This window comes from Manduca sexta, chromosome 20 (genome assembly GCF_014839805.1).
Source record: "Manduca sexta isolate Smith_Timp_Sample1 chromosome 20, JHU_Msex_v1.0, whole genome shotgun sequence".
Lineage (NCBI taxonomy): Eukaryota > Metazoa > Arthropoda > Insecta > Lepidoptera > Sphingidae > Manduca > Manduca sexta.
In genome coordinates, this window is record NC_051134.1 from 1,344,904 (window position 1) to 1,359,835 (window position 14,932).

The window sequence follows — 14,932 nt, forward strand, 5'->3', positions numbered from 1 at the left end:
CTACGCACCGAGGTTGTCGGTTGCGGCCTGCAAACTGCGCACCACCTGATCCGGGTCTCTGTGTGAAGAGTAGATCGCCGTGTCAGCCGCGAACAGTGCCAGATGAGCGTCTTTTAAATTTGTCATTATTGGTTAGTCGTTGTACGAGTGCGGAAGAGTGCAGTCGTATCCAGATAAAAAATATATAGAGTTGTAAAAACCCCAACTTTCAATCGTACAAAGGCATCCCATATGAAAAAAAATCTTTAAGAGGTCAGTCACGCAAAATTCTCACAATGTTTATAAATTTTTGTAACCGAAGCCAATAGATTAAAAAAAAATATATGTGATATATCGACGCGACAATTGTAAAGCAAATAGACTTGAGATGCGTTTTTTATTTTAAAAATTTAAACTAGGTTCAAACGAAAGAAAGTTACACAAATTCTAAGTATGTATATAACTTAATATCACCAAAAATGTGTCAGTTAGCCTTACAACCGTCGATTTATACAAACATTATTACATTTAAAATTACTGTTATTAAATAATATCTGTTTATTTAGATTCTTTCGTCTGCTTTATTTATTAATATTCTTCATACCAAGACCATTTTGAGTGAATTGATTATACTATATATAGATAGTGCTTCAAATTAAAAACACACTGTTACATAAACATTCTTCTTTTATTTTAACGGTAAATAATATTTGACTTAAACACTAATTTGGCATTATTGAAAGTCATTATTGTTTGGTCTTGCCAAGTGAAAACTGGAACTTTTAATATTCCAATGAAAAGTACATTGATAAATCTATAGTTAAATAACATTATCGTAATTAAATCTTTAAAAATATATTTTTAAAAGTGGCTAAATTAGTAGCTGTAGGTACGTGTCTCAGTACGCATTTTGTACCTTGTGTTAATATAAATATAATATTTATATTATTCAAAAACATACACCCAAATCATTAAAGTACATTTGCACTCGGAGGAATGTGTGTTCTTTGTAGAGATTATCCCAAAACTTCATTCGTTCATAATATGGATTTCTTCCCTTTGTAAGTTCTGAACCTATACTTAAATAATTTAGCCTTTCACTGTTATCAACTGGGTCCCAAGTAATTTGGAGTAGTGGGTCATCCTCATTTGGTGTAGGGTTTCTGAAATTACAACAAGTTGGTTAATGATGAAACCATTCATTATAACAAATTGTAATAAAATAAAATCAGGTGGTTAAATAGATAGAAAAATACGTGGCGGGCTAACATTAGGTGTGAGTTGTGTTAGATCATTTATGAATTATATTTTATCCTTGCATATTTACTTATACATATTTTTATCCACGCGTTCCACGTTTTTGTTATTTGACATTTCACCTCCTATTTATTATTTCGGAAGTATTGTTTTCTAGCCATTATTACAATCCGCCTAGCCTTGGATAAAGATTTCCGTAAAATCCTTTAAAAGCGGATTTATATGTAAGAACTACATTACGAAAACTATAATTAATATTTTTTTCGGCTTTAAACAGGATGGAACAACTAATAGGTGTTTTCAATAAACGATCCCAATCCCTTTTTTACAATTTTTCGCAAACATGGACCAATTAGCACAAAGTTTTTTTTTCAACTTTCAAATGACTTATTTTGATTGGTACATTTTCGAGATCGGATTGAAGATTAAGATTAAGATCGTTTATTGAAAACGGTAAGTGTGTACGTTCAATTACTTTATAAATTTATAAGAAATTAAAAAATATATAGTTAAATAATCTCAAAGAATTTTGGTAGATGAAAATGACAACAAACGAATGCAGCAGGAAATTTTATTTTATCTAAATGCGTAAGACTTTTTTTTTATTACGGTAACTATATTTTCTTTCACTGGGTTTCGTACTGGAATTGATAATAATTAAAATATTGATATTTTGTTTTAGACGATTTAATCGAGCTGTTTCATTCTGTACAGTTTGTATGTACTTAGCTGTTGTCTTATATACAGAGTAAAATTTTGGGACAGGACAGCAAGGGCAGCTACCTTAATCGTTGTAGCTACAAGAAAACTTTATTTGGAGACTGTCCATCATTTTTGAAGACATTAAGATCTGCTTGCATAAAAATTCCAAATAATCTTTGTACATTTTGTAGGAAATTATACTTCAATGCGCTGTTAAACAAACCAAAACTTTGTATTTAAGGTTGAATCTCACGACCTTTACCATACATTTTGTTTCCCAGTTATTCTGAGTATTGAAACAAGTATTGGCATTTAAAGAATTTTGCAAGATTTTTGTTACTGTGAGCTGAGGGCTGATTGAGCATAGTGGCATAGAAAACATTATTTCTGATTTTATTTATTGTAACCGATGTTGCCGCTCCTATTAACCGTCGTGAAATGAACCTAGATGACATCAATAGGTATCTATCCAGTTGGGTCTAAATTGAAATTTATATGTTTCATCACATGTCAATGCCACTATTTTTGGATGCGGTTTTCCTGTGCGGATTTTTAGATTTAAAAATACTATAAGATTACCTAGAGAACCGTACCTATATTTAATACAACGCAATTTGTAAATGTGATGATAGATAAATTAATAATTATATATTTTTTTCTGATTTATTAACCTCTCACTTGGGATACGTGGTGTGAAATCATATTTCTATACAATACCGTATAAAAGAGAAAAAAATATATACATAATAATACGTATGTAGTTTTCATTTGAATGGTGAATAACTGGACGAAAGGCAGGTAAAATATGATATATAATGACTTCATACCAGACTGTAAGTTTAGACCGATATATACCCACATAAGTCCGAATATTCGTTTAAAAATTGCCTATTTTCAATAATTTTCAAAAAATCTTTCTCTAGTGATTTCATATTAAAAATGATCGTGATATGGTACAATATATGTTTATCCTGTTGAAAATAAAAACGTCCGATACAAGATTAATCACGAAATAATAATTATTTTCTTCTTAAGTACATTTCGTATTTAATTTTGATTTCTGAACGGGCACTCCATTAATAAATAAAAATCTAAACAGCTCTAAATTTTTAGTAGAGGATAGAAATCTTTAGGGTTTTTGGTACCAAACACCGAAGGTTGTTTGATTGCTCTCTATTTAAACTTATTATGGTTCCAATGATTCGAAACGTTCAATAAAACGTCCGTATTATGTTTCAATAGAAAAAAAATATTTTTTACATATTTTAGAGAATTGAAATGTTATGCAAGGGAGAACGTCTTGCAAAAAGTAAAAAAAATATATTATGTGATGAAACTACGAAATTGTATAATACCTAACACTACCATTCTCGCTTTGAGCGTTTATATGCTTTTCGATACAATTCCAAATTTATTTATAATAATTCTCGTGGGTACTTCGAAGTTAATTTTGCTTTTCATTTGTTTTACATTGCAGATTGTATGTCAAAATGCCTAAGTCAACCAGGATTAATAAGGCGGCATACAGAAGTTACACCTATTAAGGGCCTATCGTTGCATTATTTTTACCTATCTATTATAAAGCTGAAGAGTTTATTTCTTTATGTGAACGCTCTAATCTGAGGAACTAAGTACTGGTTCGAATTTAAAAAATATTTTATTTTTTGATAGCCCATTTGTCGTTATATAACATCATAATAGTTTATTCTCACAAGTAGTAAAAATTTGCCTAGAACAAAGTATTTTGCATTAACTTCAACGCCATTTAACGACAAAACTACAGCGAAAAGAGCTGATGTTTCACTTTAAGGAGAAAGGTGTAATTATTTTTAAAATCATTGAATGTAGATTTTAATGTGTTCAAAAAAATGTAAAGGTCTGCTAAGTAAGTACCTTTTCATGTAGCTACAGCAGTTAAGGTAGCTGTTATTGCTCCCCCATGTGAAAAATCTACTCTATATATAATTTTATTATTATCAACGAGCCTATTACATATTGAGGTTGAAAATATACTTTACCCGTATTTAGCAAAATTTGTCCACATCTTCACCATTCTGTTTCTTGTTGTTACTGAATCTCTGCTACCTTTAATGAGAGTTTCACCATCGTTGTTTGATAATATACCAAACACAAATGGTATTTCTGCACAATGTCCAGGTGTATTGAATAGATGTAAATCCTTTGGAACTGCCCACTCTCCTGCATAATTGACTACATAATAGTAGATTGGACAATTGTTTGAATGTTTACTAAGTAGAGCTACCGTTTTATTTACATAGTATAAAAAGTAGTAATCACTGATAAGTTGTAAGTATTGTGTTCTAGTATCTTCACGAAGCTGTTCTTCTCCGCCCAAATAAAATCTTAAAAGTTGTTGACCTATATTTTTTGTTGTATGTGGGTCTCCTCCAAGTGATTTTGGTACAAGTAAGTTAACATTTTTATTGTACTTCTCAAAATCGTAATAATCCTCTATTATAAACTGTATGACAGCACCCTCTATATTATTACTTCCTATGATTAACGGAACCTTGGTAAAATTTCCTGTTTTCATAAGCAGTGCTGGGCTTTTAGTTATAAAAGCTGATTGACCCTCAAATTCAACTTCAATGCAAGGTTTAAAAACGGAGTCAATTAGTTCTTTATTTTTAGATAGTTCTGCATCTAGCATTGCGCAAGCTTTCATAATATCATTAACAGACGTCGTTCTTAACTTGTCAAGTAGTTCTACTTTGCAAGTTGTGTTTATACCTAATATTCTGGCCAAGTCCATAACAGGCTGAGTGGGATTTTTCTCTATGGCCCAGTTGTTTAAAGCACTTGCACTTTGAATAATTGCTTTGTGGAATAAACCGGCTGCCATAGGTGATAGCATAAGGTAGTGGACAGCAGCTCCACCTGAACTGTTTCCGAATATAGTTATATTATTGGGATCTCCACCAAAGTGATGTATATTTTTTTTTACCCATTTTAAAGCCAATACTATATCTTTCAAACCACAGTTTCCAGGGGCTGTCATGTCATTAGTAGAAAGAAATCCAAATACTCCTAGCCTAAAACTACAACGAACCAACACAATATCTTGATTGTTAATATGTGAAGGATCAAATAGAAAGTCCATGTTGTAAAAAAATGCATAACTTCCAATCCAGAACATGACCGCCATAGGTTTGTCTGGTTGGGTATTTGGTGTAGAGATATCAACAAAAAGGCAATCTTCGGATCCCACAATTTTCTGATTAAAATCCCAAGTTACAGCTGTCAATGGCTCTTTTGTGCAATCTAATTCTTCCATCCAGGGAGTAACAGGTAAAGGTGGCTACAAAATATAAAAGAAATGTAACAAACATAATTAAAATCATAGGACCTATAAATGTTCAGCCATCATCTAGTAACTAATATTTGTTTTAAGTGATTTGTTTAACTCTTCTTACACCCAAATATTTCAGACAATCTTTGCAAACTGTGGACACTAAACTCAAGTTTAGTGTCAACGCGCCTCTTTCCCTATGTTATGGTTTAGTTCTGATTGAAATCAGCGACCATTTGTGAGTTAGATTTTATTTATTTACAAATGACTATGTAAGTACAGATAAGTATTCCGTCTGACACCTATATATTACAAATACCTGTGTTTTATGAATATTCTAGGAAAATAGTAAAAGAAAAAAAATCAGATGGTTTGGATTGTAATAATTATATACTCTAACAGGATAATTGGATTTCAAACGTGGGCGACTAGAATAAACAAGGCCAAAAAGAAAAATTACAATATTTTAATTATGATTACCCATTGCTATATTCGAAAGTAAATGTATCATTGTAGCTAATACTATATAATTTTAATGTTGTATTGTCAAATCACATATATGACTATGATAAAGAGAGCTAGACCACCTAATAAAATGATTTTTTTATTAAAAAATCCTAAATTCCTCTAAATGTAAATTGTATCTATTAATTAATAAAAAAAAGGTTGTTAGCCTCATAAAAGTCTACCTAATATTTGAAAATGAATCAAACATGGTAGGCATATAATACTAATAAATATAAATAAATCATAAAAATAATTATAAATATATTTGAAGAAATATAAACTAAATAAATTCCATGTTTTTGTAAAACATTACAAAATATATGGACGGGTGACAAGCTATTTGTTTAAAGTTTACGGGAATTATTAAAAATCCATACTTAGTTACAATTGTTCTTCTTTTTGATCGACTTAAAAAAAGAAGGACTTTTTTACTGGGTGTATATGCATATGCCTGTGAAGTGATTAAATTCACACGAATTTTTCTAGCGATTGTTATGATAACGCTGTAGAAAATATGCACCAATTGAATTGAACTAATTTCTACATTATGTCAGTGTTATATATTTGTAATGTCACACTTGTCAAATTAATATTTAATTAATGAGGGTAATACGAAATATGTTTACAATAAACAGTTTGGCTTCAGATCTCGATATTGTCGTATCTTTTATTGGCGACTGTTGAAAATTAAAGTATTTGTGTGGATAATGGCGTCAAATCTTGCGAACATAGTATTTCCAGGACAGTTTAACCCTAAAACTGATAAGTGGAGTGACTATAAAGAACAATTATTGTGCGCTCTCGATGCCGCGGGTTATGACGAAAGCAACGCTGATAAAGCCCGTTCTGTGTTTTTGTCTCAATGCGGAAAGGAGACTTTTTCTCTGATTGCTTCACTTTTGGTTCCAAATCGTCCGACTAACGTAAACTTTAAGGACATTTTGAAAGTTTTGGATCAGTTTTACGAGCCTGAGTTTAACGAAATACTACAAGCGGGAAAGTTCCATAAGCGCCTACAATTACAGACTGAAAGCGTGCAAGATTTTGTAGCGGCAATTAATTTGCTGGCCGTTAAATGCAACTTTGTGGACTTAAAACGCCAGCTGAGAGATCGTTTAGTATTAGGAGTACGCGACAATCGCTTGAAAAGGGAATTATTAAAAACTAAAAACCTCTCATATGAGACAGCATTACAGATATGTCTTGATTATCAAGTGACATTCCCTGATCTGTACCCTAGTAGTGAGGCATTGAAGCAAACTCCGTTCCATGTTACTGAACCTATGGATATTGGCAGGATACAAACAAACAATTGTCAACATTGCGCAAGAGTGCACAAACAGGGAGAAAGGTGTCAGTTCATTAAAGCTAGATGTTTCTATTGTAAGAAATTTGGACATATAGCTGCAGCATGTACCAGAAAATCCGGTAAAGTAAATGATATATCCAGGCTTGATGACACCCATAATGAGGCAATAATTAACGAGGAAATGATGATGGGTGTATATATCTGCTATGAAAAATATCAACCACCAATAACGGTAAACATTATCATTGATGGTGCTAAATTACTCATGGAAGTTGACTCCGGAGCATCAAGGAGTATAATATCAGAGGATACATACAGAAAGCTATGGTCATTTCCTCCTCCTCTAAGACCTACTCAGACCAAACTTGTAACATGGACTCGGGAAACATTAAAAGTACTTGGACACATAAATGTACAGGTGATATTAGGGGAAAAAGAAGCCCGTTGCGATTTGATAGTAGTATCAGGCACTGGACCTAGCCTTTTAGGGAGAAATTGGTTCCAGACATTAAATATTCAGATAGCAGGACTTAATTGGTCCGAAGATAAGGTATCCAATGTAATGACCGACTTTCCTGGCTTATTTGCTGATGGACTGGGACAATACAAGGGGCCAAAAGTTTCGTTACATGTACGGGGGGATGCTAAACCTAGATTTTTGAAAGCTCGGGTAATACCATTCCCATTAAAACACCAAGTGAATGAAGAGTTGAGAAGTATGGTAGACCAGGGTATTCTCACACCAGTGAAGTACTCAGATTGGGCAACTCCATTACGAATTGTAAAGAAAGAAGACGGTTCCTTGCGTATTTGTGGAGATTACCGTTCTACGGTCAATGCTGCAATTGATGTGGATGCGTTTCCACTTCCTAAATCGGTAGAGGCTTTTGCTAAGTTAAGCGGCGGTCGGATTTTCAGTAAGCTGGACTTGAAACAAGCTTATACACAACTGCAAGTGGATGAAAAGACAGCCATGCTTTTAACCCTTAACACACCTCTTGGGTTAATGAAAATGAATCGACTAGCTTTTGGAGTAAGTGCAGCGCCAGCTATTTTTCAAAGAGTAATGTCTACAGCGTTTGCGGATATGGAAGGGGTGGCTTGTCTACTTGATGATATTGCTGTTATGGGAAGGAACAATAGTGAACATGAAAAACGTCTATATGAAGTTCTACAAAAATTGCATGAGATGGGTTTTCGCCTTAACGTTTCTAAGTGCATATTTGCAGCTGAGAGCATCACATTTCTGGGTCACGTGATTGATGCAGATGGATTGCATCCGGCACCAACCAAAGTAAAAGAGATTCGTGAGAAACCAGCCCCGACGAGTAGAGAAACATTACGAGCATTTCTGGGCTTATACAATTTTTACGAAAAGTTTTTGCCAGATAAAGCAACATTGTTGGAACCATTATATAGGCTATTAGATTCCAAGAGACCTTGGGTTTGGGGTGAAGTAGAACAAACCGCTTTCAATAAAGCAAAGGAATTGCTGTCTTCAGATTTAACTTTGGTAGGATATGAGTTAGAAAGGGAGTTACTTCTTATATGTGATTCATCGGACTATGGTCTGGGAGCAATTATTGCACATGTTATGGATGATGGTACTGAAAAACCTATAATGATGGCATCAAGAACGTTACAGAAGCACGAGAGACGTTACGGGCAAATAGACAAAGAGGCTTTAGCCATAATGTTTGGATTAACAAAATTTCATGAATATTTATCAGGTCGCACCTTTTGCATTATTACAGACCATAAACCATTGATAGGACTGTTTAATCCTGCTAAACCTATCCCAGAGCAAATATCACCAAGGATGTTACGCTGGTCTTTAAAATTAAGTTGTTACCAGTATACCATTAAGTATAGAGCGGGAAAATTAATCGGCAACGCAGATGCTTTGAGCAGATGGACGGTTCCTACGGCAAGTGTAGAGGAAAGACCTCTTAAAGAAGTGCTATTATTGGAGGAGACACCAAGGGGTTGGGAACTCGATGCTCTCAGAGTGGCATATGAAACAAAAAAGGATCCACTGTTACAGAAGGTGACGTTCCATGTGCTTCATGGTTGGCCAAGCTCAAATGTAGATCCGGTCTTAAGACCATTTTGGCTACGCAAGGAGGCTCTTTCACATAATAAAGATTGCTTATTGTGGTGCAACAGAGTCATTATTCCAGCTTCACTGCAAAATGAAGTGTTAAAATTATTACATGCCCCACATGCGGGAATTGTGCAAACTAAAGCGTATGCTAGAGGTTATGTTTGGTGGGCCGAAATGGACAAAGAGATTGAGCGAATTGTATCTGAGTGCCACCAATGCCAAGCTGTCAGGAATAATCCGCCTAAATCGCCACAAACATGGATGGTATCTGAAAAGCCTTGGAAAAGAATACATGTGGATTTTGCAGGCCCGTTTCAGGGTAAAACCTTCCTGTTATTGATAGATAGCTATAGTAAATGGCTGGAAGCAGAAATTGTGCCATCTATGAATAGTGCTATTGTGAATTCTGTCCTCAGAAAAATATTTGCATCTCAAGGACTTCCAGATGTTGTGGTATCAGATAATGGTAGGACCTTTTGTTCCAGTGAATTTAATGAATTCCTACAACGGAATGGGATTCGACATTTGTACTCTCCGCCATATCATCCAGCATCTAATGGCCAAATTGAAAGAGCTATACAATCTTTTAAAAATAAATTGAAGAAATTATCGGATTCAGGCATGCCATGGGATGAGAAGCTCTCTAAAGTTTTATTTCACCTCCGCACAGTACCGTGTTCTAGTACTGGTAAAAGCCCAGCTGAGATGTTAAATGGCCGCAAATATAAAACAGCGGTGTCTGTTTTGCATCCAGATGTGACACCAAATCGCAATGAATTGCAATTGGATACTGCTGCGCAGAGTTCGCCAAAGAGATCATTCAGAGATGATCAGCCAGTACTTATTCGTATATATGGGCCTGGAGAAAAATGGAAAAGGGCAGTAGTAGAGATAGTAGAAGGTCCTACATCCTATATGGTGAGAACAGAAGATGGTGAACTGCAACGAAGACATGTGGATCAAATATTGGCTCGTAGTCAAGATGATTCGAGTCAGGCTAATGTGACATCTAGATCTCGATCACCAAGATCCTATTCAGATTCAATATCATCTGAGCCACCTATTGAAATACCTCCTCCTGAGTTGTGGCCAGATATAATTGGTGTACCTAGTTTAATGACTGAGTAATTAGTTTATAAATTTGTCAACTGATTGGGGCTCATGTTGTAATTGATTAATGTTATTAAATAATCTAAATGTATGAGGGAAAGATATGTTATATATTTGTAATGTCACACTTGTCAAATTAATATTTAATTAATGAGGGTAATACGAAATATGTTTACAATAAACAGTTTGGCTTCAGATCTCGATATTGTCGTATCTTTTAGTCAGATATCCATTATAAAAAGGACAGTTGTTACAATCAGACAGACACCAACTATTACAGTACATTGTATATAATTCTATTTGCATAGAGGGAGTGATGTGACAAGTACCATTGGTAGGCTGCCACTAATAATATGTAGGTACATATACAATTAAAATATTTGTGCATTTGTGTTAATATCTATGTGGTGTGGTTGTATTGAGCACTCAGTATGACACTACTCTGAGTTCCTGAATTTGTATTTCAAATAGGGCATAGTGGTATTGGGTTTTTCTGTTCAGTGTTAGCCCAGAGTCGGGTATTTGTGCTTGATATGGTAATAGGCTCACCTATCACATCATGGGACAGAACACATGGTTGCCTTGGTTGCACCTCTGCTTATCCCGTTATAAAGGTATGATTTATGTAACACTTTTAATTTTTTTATAGGACTAGCTTTTGCTCGCAGATTCGCCCGCCTGAAGGAGTTTTCCAGGATAATTTTTTTCCTGAGTTATATTATGACCAAATTACACAAAATCATTATAAATTTTAGCTAATGTGTTATTCTGATGTGTAACCAATATTACTGTAAAGTTTAATCCAAATCTATTCAGTAGTTTTTTCGAGAAAGAGGAACAAACATACATATATCCATACATCCAGCCTCACAATCTTTTGCATTTATAATATTAGTAGGATAACAGTTCTTGTTGTGCAAGATTTTGTTTCTTGTTATCCAGACCATAACATTGAGATTGCATAGACTTTGTTACAAGTCACATTGGCATTTTTTCAGTATGAAATCTTAACAATATAATGATTTATTTTTTCTATCAATATACAATAGTAATAAACATATTGTCAGTTGGTTGGCTCAGCTATAGCTAGGTCTCACATACTAAACATTTTTTTTTATCAACTAGATTGCAGTTTTATTTGTATTGAAGAAATCCAAATAAGTGTAAAACATAATATACTGGGCATGTTAATGTGCATTTCTCATTTTTGACTAAAGCTAATTGTATTGGTCTTACTTTTTATCGGAAAAATAATCACCAGGCTTGCAGTCTTTTTTCTTTTAGCAATAAAAAATAAATTGTAGCTTTAGATATGTATATATGTTTATTTGTTTATTTATATCTATAGAATCAATATATTCAACAAATTAATAGCAATAGCTTTTTACACATTTATTCCTTTCAAATAAATCACAGTATCTTTTTTTTCTTTACAAATGCAGTGTTTAAATTTTTACTTTGTAAATTAATAATTTGTAACTATGTATTAAATAAATTTATTTCTTTTTCAGTGTTCAGTACTTTGTCCAAACTTTATTTAAACAAAGCATAATTTAGATAATTCTTGAAAACTAGTATCAAAATCAAGTGTCCCAGCCATAATTTTCAAAAAAGAGAAATATCCTAGTGATATCTTTTGGACAGGTTTTGCCTTAGTAATAGTGGTTGTGATTGTATTGTAGGTATCAAGTTTGCAGTAGGTTTTAAGTGTCCCTAGTTACTATCACTATATATAGAACTTTATTTCATTAGAAACTTAACTATCGGGTATACTTTGTATTAGATAAAACATTAACAACTTACCAAAAATCGTAAGTTTCCTAGGGGTGGTTTAGCATATGGAATTTGTCTAAATTTGTGGTATGTTTTTTCATCCCTCCTCTCAACATATCCAACTACGACGCCATCCTCTGTGGTTATGCGCGACAAATCTTTTGGCTGGCTCATTTTCTAAAATCCAACAAAACAAAACTTTCAGTTTTGTACATACCAGCGATGTTATACATACTTAAATAATTGTACTTACATGGATTATTACAATATCTATTTATGGGACGCGGGCAAATGTGGTTTTTTGGAGTAATTGTGGTTACCTCACTAAAGTAAGTTAATCCTTTTTTGTTAAGTATTACAGTTTTTTTACAAACTTTCAACATGACACTGAAATCACATTAATAATATCACAAAGTTATTATTTGATGTATAAAATAAATATAATAATATGTAGTTACCGACCTTTACAACTTCAATTCAATTTAATTTTTAGATTGTGGCTTCATCGTTGCCTGACGATAATTTTCCAACCAAGGTATCAACATTCATTTAATAATGTGTCAATGTCAAATGTCATTAAGTAGCAGGTGCTCAAATTTTGAGCTGAGCTCAAAGCTGGGCTATGCATTCGGAAATTCCGTTTCTGAATCCAAAACGTTTCGGATTCCATACAAAATGACGTTAATTACCAAATCCTTGGTCTATATTATTAAAAAGAAGTATCTATTCAGTGTTGATAACGGAAGAAAACCGGCCCTAAGCCTGGGCTTACACTTCTGGAATGACGACGTTCTGAATGAATTAATATAGCATTACATTTTTTTCCGGATACATTTTTTTGTGCCTGGTCTCTCAAAATGATTTTGATCCGAAACATGACATGACTCTCGTCTGTCACACATTTATATGCACCGACGCACATATTACGCATGGATCGAAATACACTCATTTTGTAATAGGAAAACTAAAAAAATATCATATCATAAAAAATATATTATACTTATAGAACTTTTACAAGATAAACACTTATTTTAAGTCAATATTATATGCAACTTATGTCGTAAAATAACGTAAATGATGGTTTTATCCGGAAAAAGTCCGTTTGAAGTAGAAAAAGTAATATTGATCTATCTGAATTATTAATTAGTTACGAACTGTATCTGAAATATCTTTTTTATTCATCGATTTGTGTAATCGATGAATGAAAAAGAATACAGTTATATTACATACTAGTACAAGAAGTTACGTGAAAACTTGTGACAAACCTAACTTGAATACAATTGACATAAAAAAAAATCTTGTGAATTTCGGATCCATGAATGAGTATACATCTCTTTTTGTCACCTTATCCAAGCCAGTAGGTAATATAGTATCAATATAAATAGTAGCTGTTTTAGCATGACATTTATAGCTTTTACTGGTGGTAGGTCTCTCTAATGTGAGAGTCTGAGTAGGTTCCACCGCAATGTCTATTTCTGCCGCCAAGCAGCAGTGTGTAGTTTCTGTTTGAAGGACATTGTAGCCAGTGTAACTACTGGACATAAAAAGACTTAATACACCTTGTCTCAGGATAACGATCGCAGTGGAATACCAAAGAATACTTTATAAATCAAAGTTTGGATGGTGTTTCGTATGTTTACGGGCGGTCGTACCGCTTAGCATCTGGCGAACGGCAAGCTCGTCTCGTAATTCAAATCTATAAAATTAAAAAAAAAACGCTTTAGTATTATTGTTCTGAGTTTTAACCAATGTATCCAATTGACATTTCATCTGATGACTTTAGAAATAATTAAAAACTATGAAGTATTTATTGTTTCATTCACTCGTGTATAGAAGCTGTATTATCCACAATGAATAAAATTGATGTTTTGTTACTTTTATTTTAGTCTCTAATCTATATTATTTGTCTTTAATCTGAGGGTTTAGATACCTTTACAATGTAGTATCATGTTACTGTAACATTCCGAACTATGGTAAAACCTACGTTTTAGAAACATTAACTAAATGGTAAAAGTGAAATATTTTAAGGCGATACCTCAAGGTCCATTTTCATACATTTTGTTTCGGCTTTAATCTGGGTAACTAAACAAGTATTGGCAAGTAAAGAATTTAAATTCACGTCTAGTTAGTGATTAGTTCTCGCAGTTGAAGAAAAACGTAAAATAATTAATAATCATGGATATTTTGGCCTTTAAAATTTAATATGACGAAATTTTAAAGGCAGAAATATCCATGATTATTAATTATTTTTACATTTTTCTTCAACTGCGAGAACTAATCACTAACTAGACGTGAATTTAAATTCTTTACTTGCCAATACTTGTTTAGTTACCCAGATTAAAGCCGAAACAAAATGTATGAAAATGGACCTTGAGGTATCGCCTTAAAATCAAAGACATTACACAGTATAGTTGGTTATTTGAAATCATCTTTTATTTCGATTTTCTACCGCCATTCTTTAAGTGCGCAGATATTGAGGTTATAATATTTTTGTCGTTTGAGGTTATAATGGTTTTATCAATAACGATTACATATAAAATCTAACATTTATATGTAATCGTTATTTATAAAACCTAGCATCATTCAAACTCTACCGACAAAATTCTGAAAAATGATTTCTTGTTTATAAAAACCTCATATTTATGGACTCATGTTGCTAAATTTTGAAATTAACGAGTTACAGATTTACCAATAACACTACTCTACAAAAAAATGGGTATGGAGCGCAACATAAAGCTGAGTACTAAATTCTGGTTAAACCGATATCGCTAAAGCCAAATCTGATGCCCAAATTTTTCCATCACGCCAGGATTTTCTGTTAATGTACATTCTTTTTTTTACTATTTTCAGGGCTATTTTGTGGTTTGGTAATGTAAAAATT

The 14,932-nt window shown here is 33.1% G+C and overlaps 1 protein-coding gene across 2 annotated transcripts; it reads right to left on the reverse strand.

Moving 5' to 3' along the window:
• Positions 1-111: 111 nt before the first annotated feature.
• On the reverse strand, positions 112-12,760 carry LOC115445707 (esterase FE4-like). Of its 2 annotated transcripts, XM_030172088.2 has the most exons (5): positions 12,514-12,760; positions 12,305-12,438; positions 12,082-12,228; positions 3,957-5,257; positions 112-1,142 (listed from the first exon to the last, which is right to left on the reverse strand). In XM_030172088.2, exons 3-5 carry the CDS (start codon positions 12,223-12,225, stop codon positions 929-931), a joined length of 1,659 nt encoding a protein of 552 aa, XP_030027948.2. In that variant the 5' UTR covers positions 12,226-12,228; positions 12,305-12,438; positions 12,514-12,760; the 3' UTR covers positions 112-928. The 2 variants fall into 2 exon arrangements, with proteins under 2 accessions (XP_030027948.2, XP_030027956.2); XM_030172096.2 differs by lacking the exon at positions 12,305-12,438 and having other exon boundaries at positions 12,514-12,688.
• Between the last annotated feature and the right edge of the window lie 2,172 nt (positions 12,761-14,932).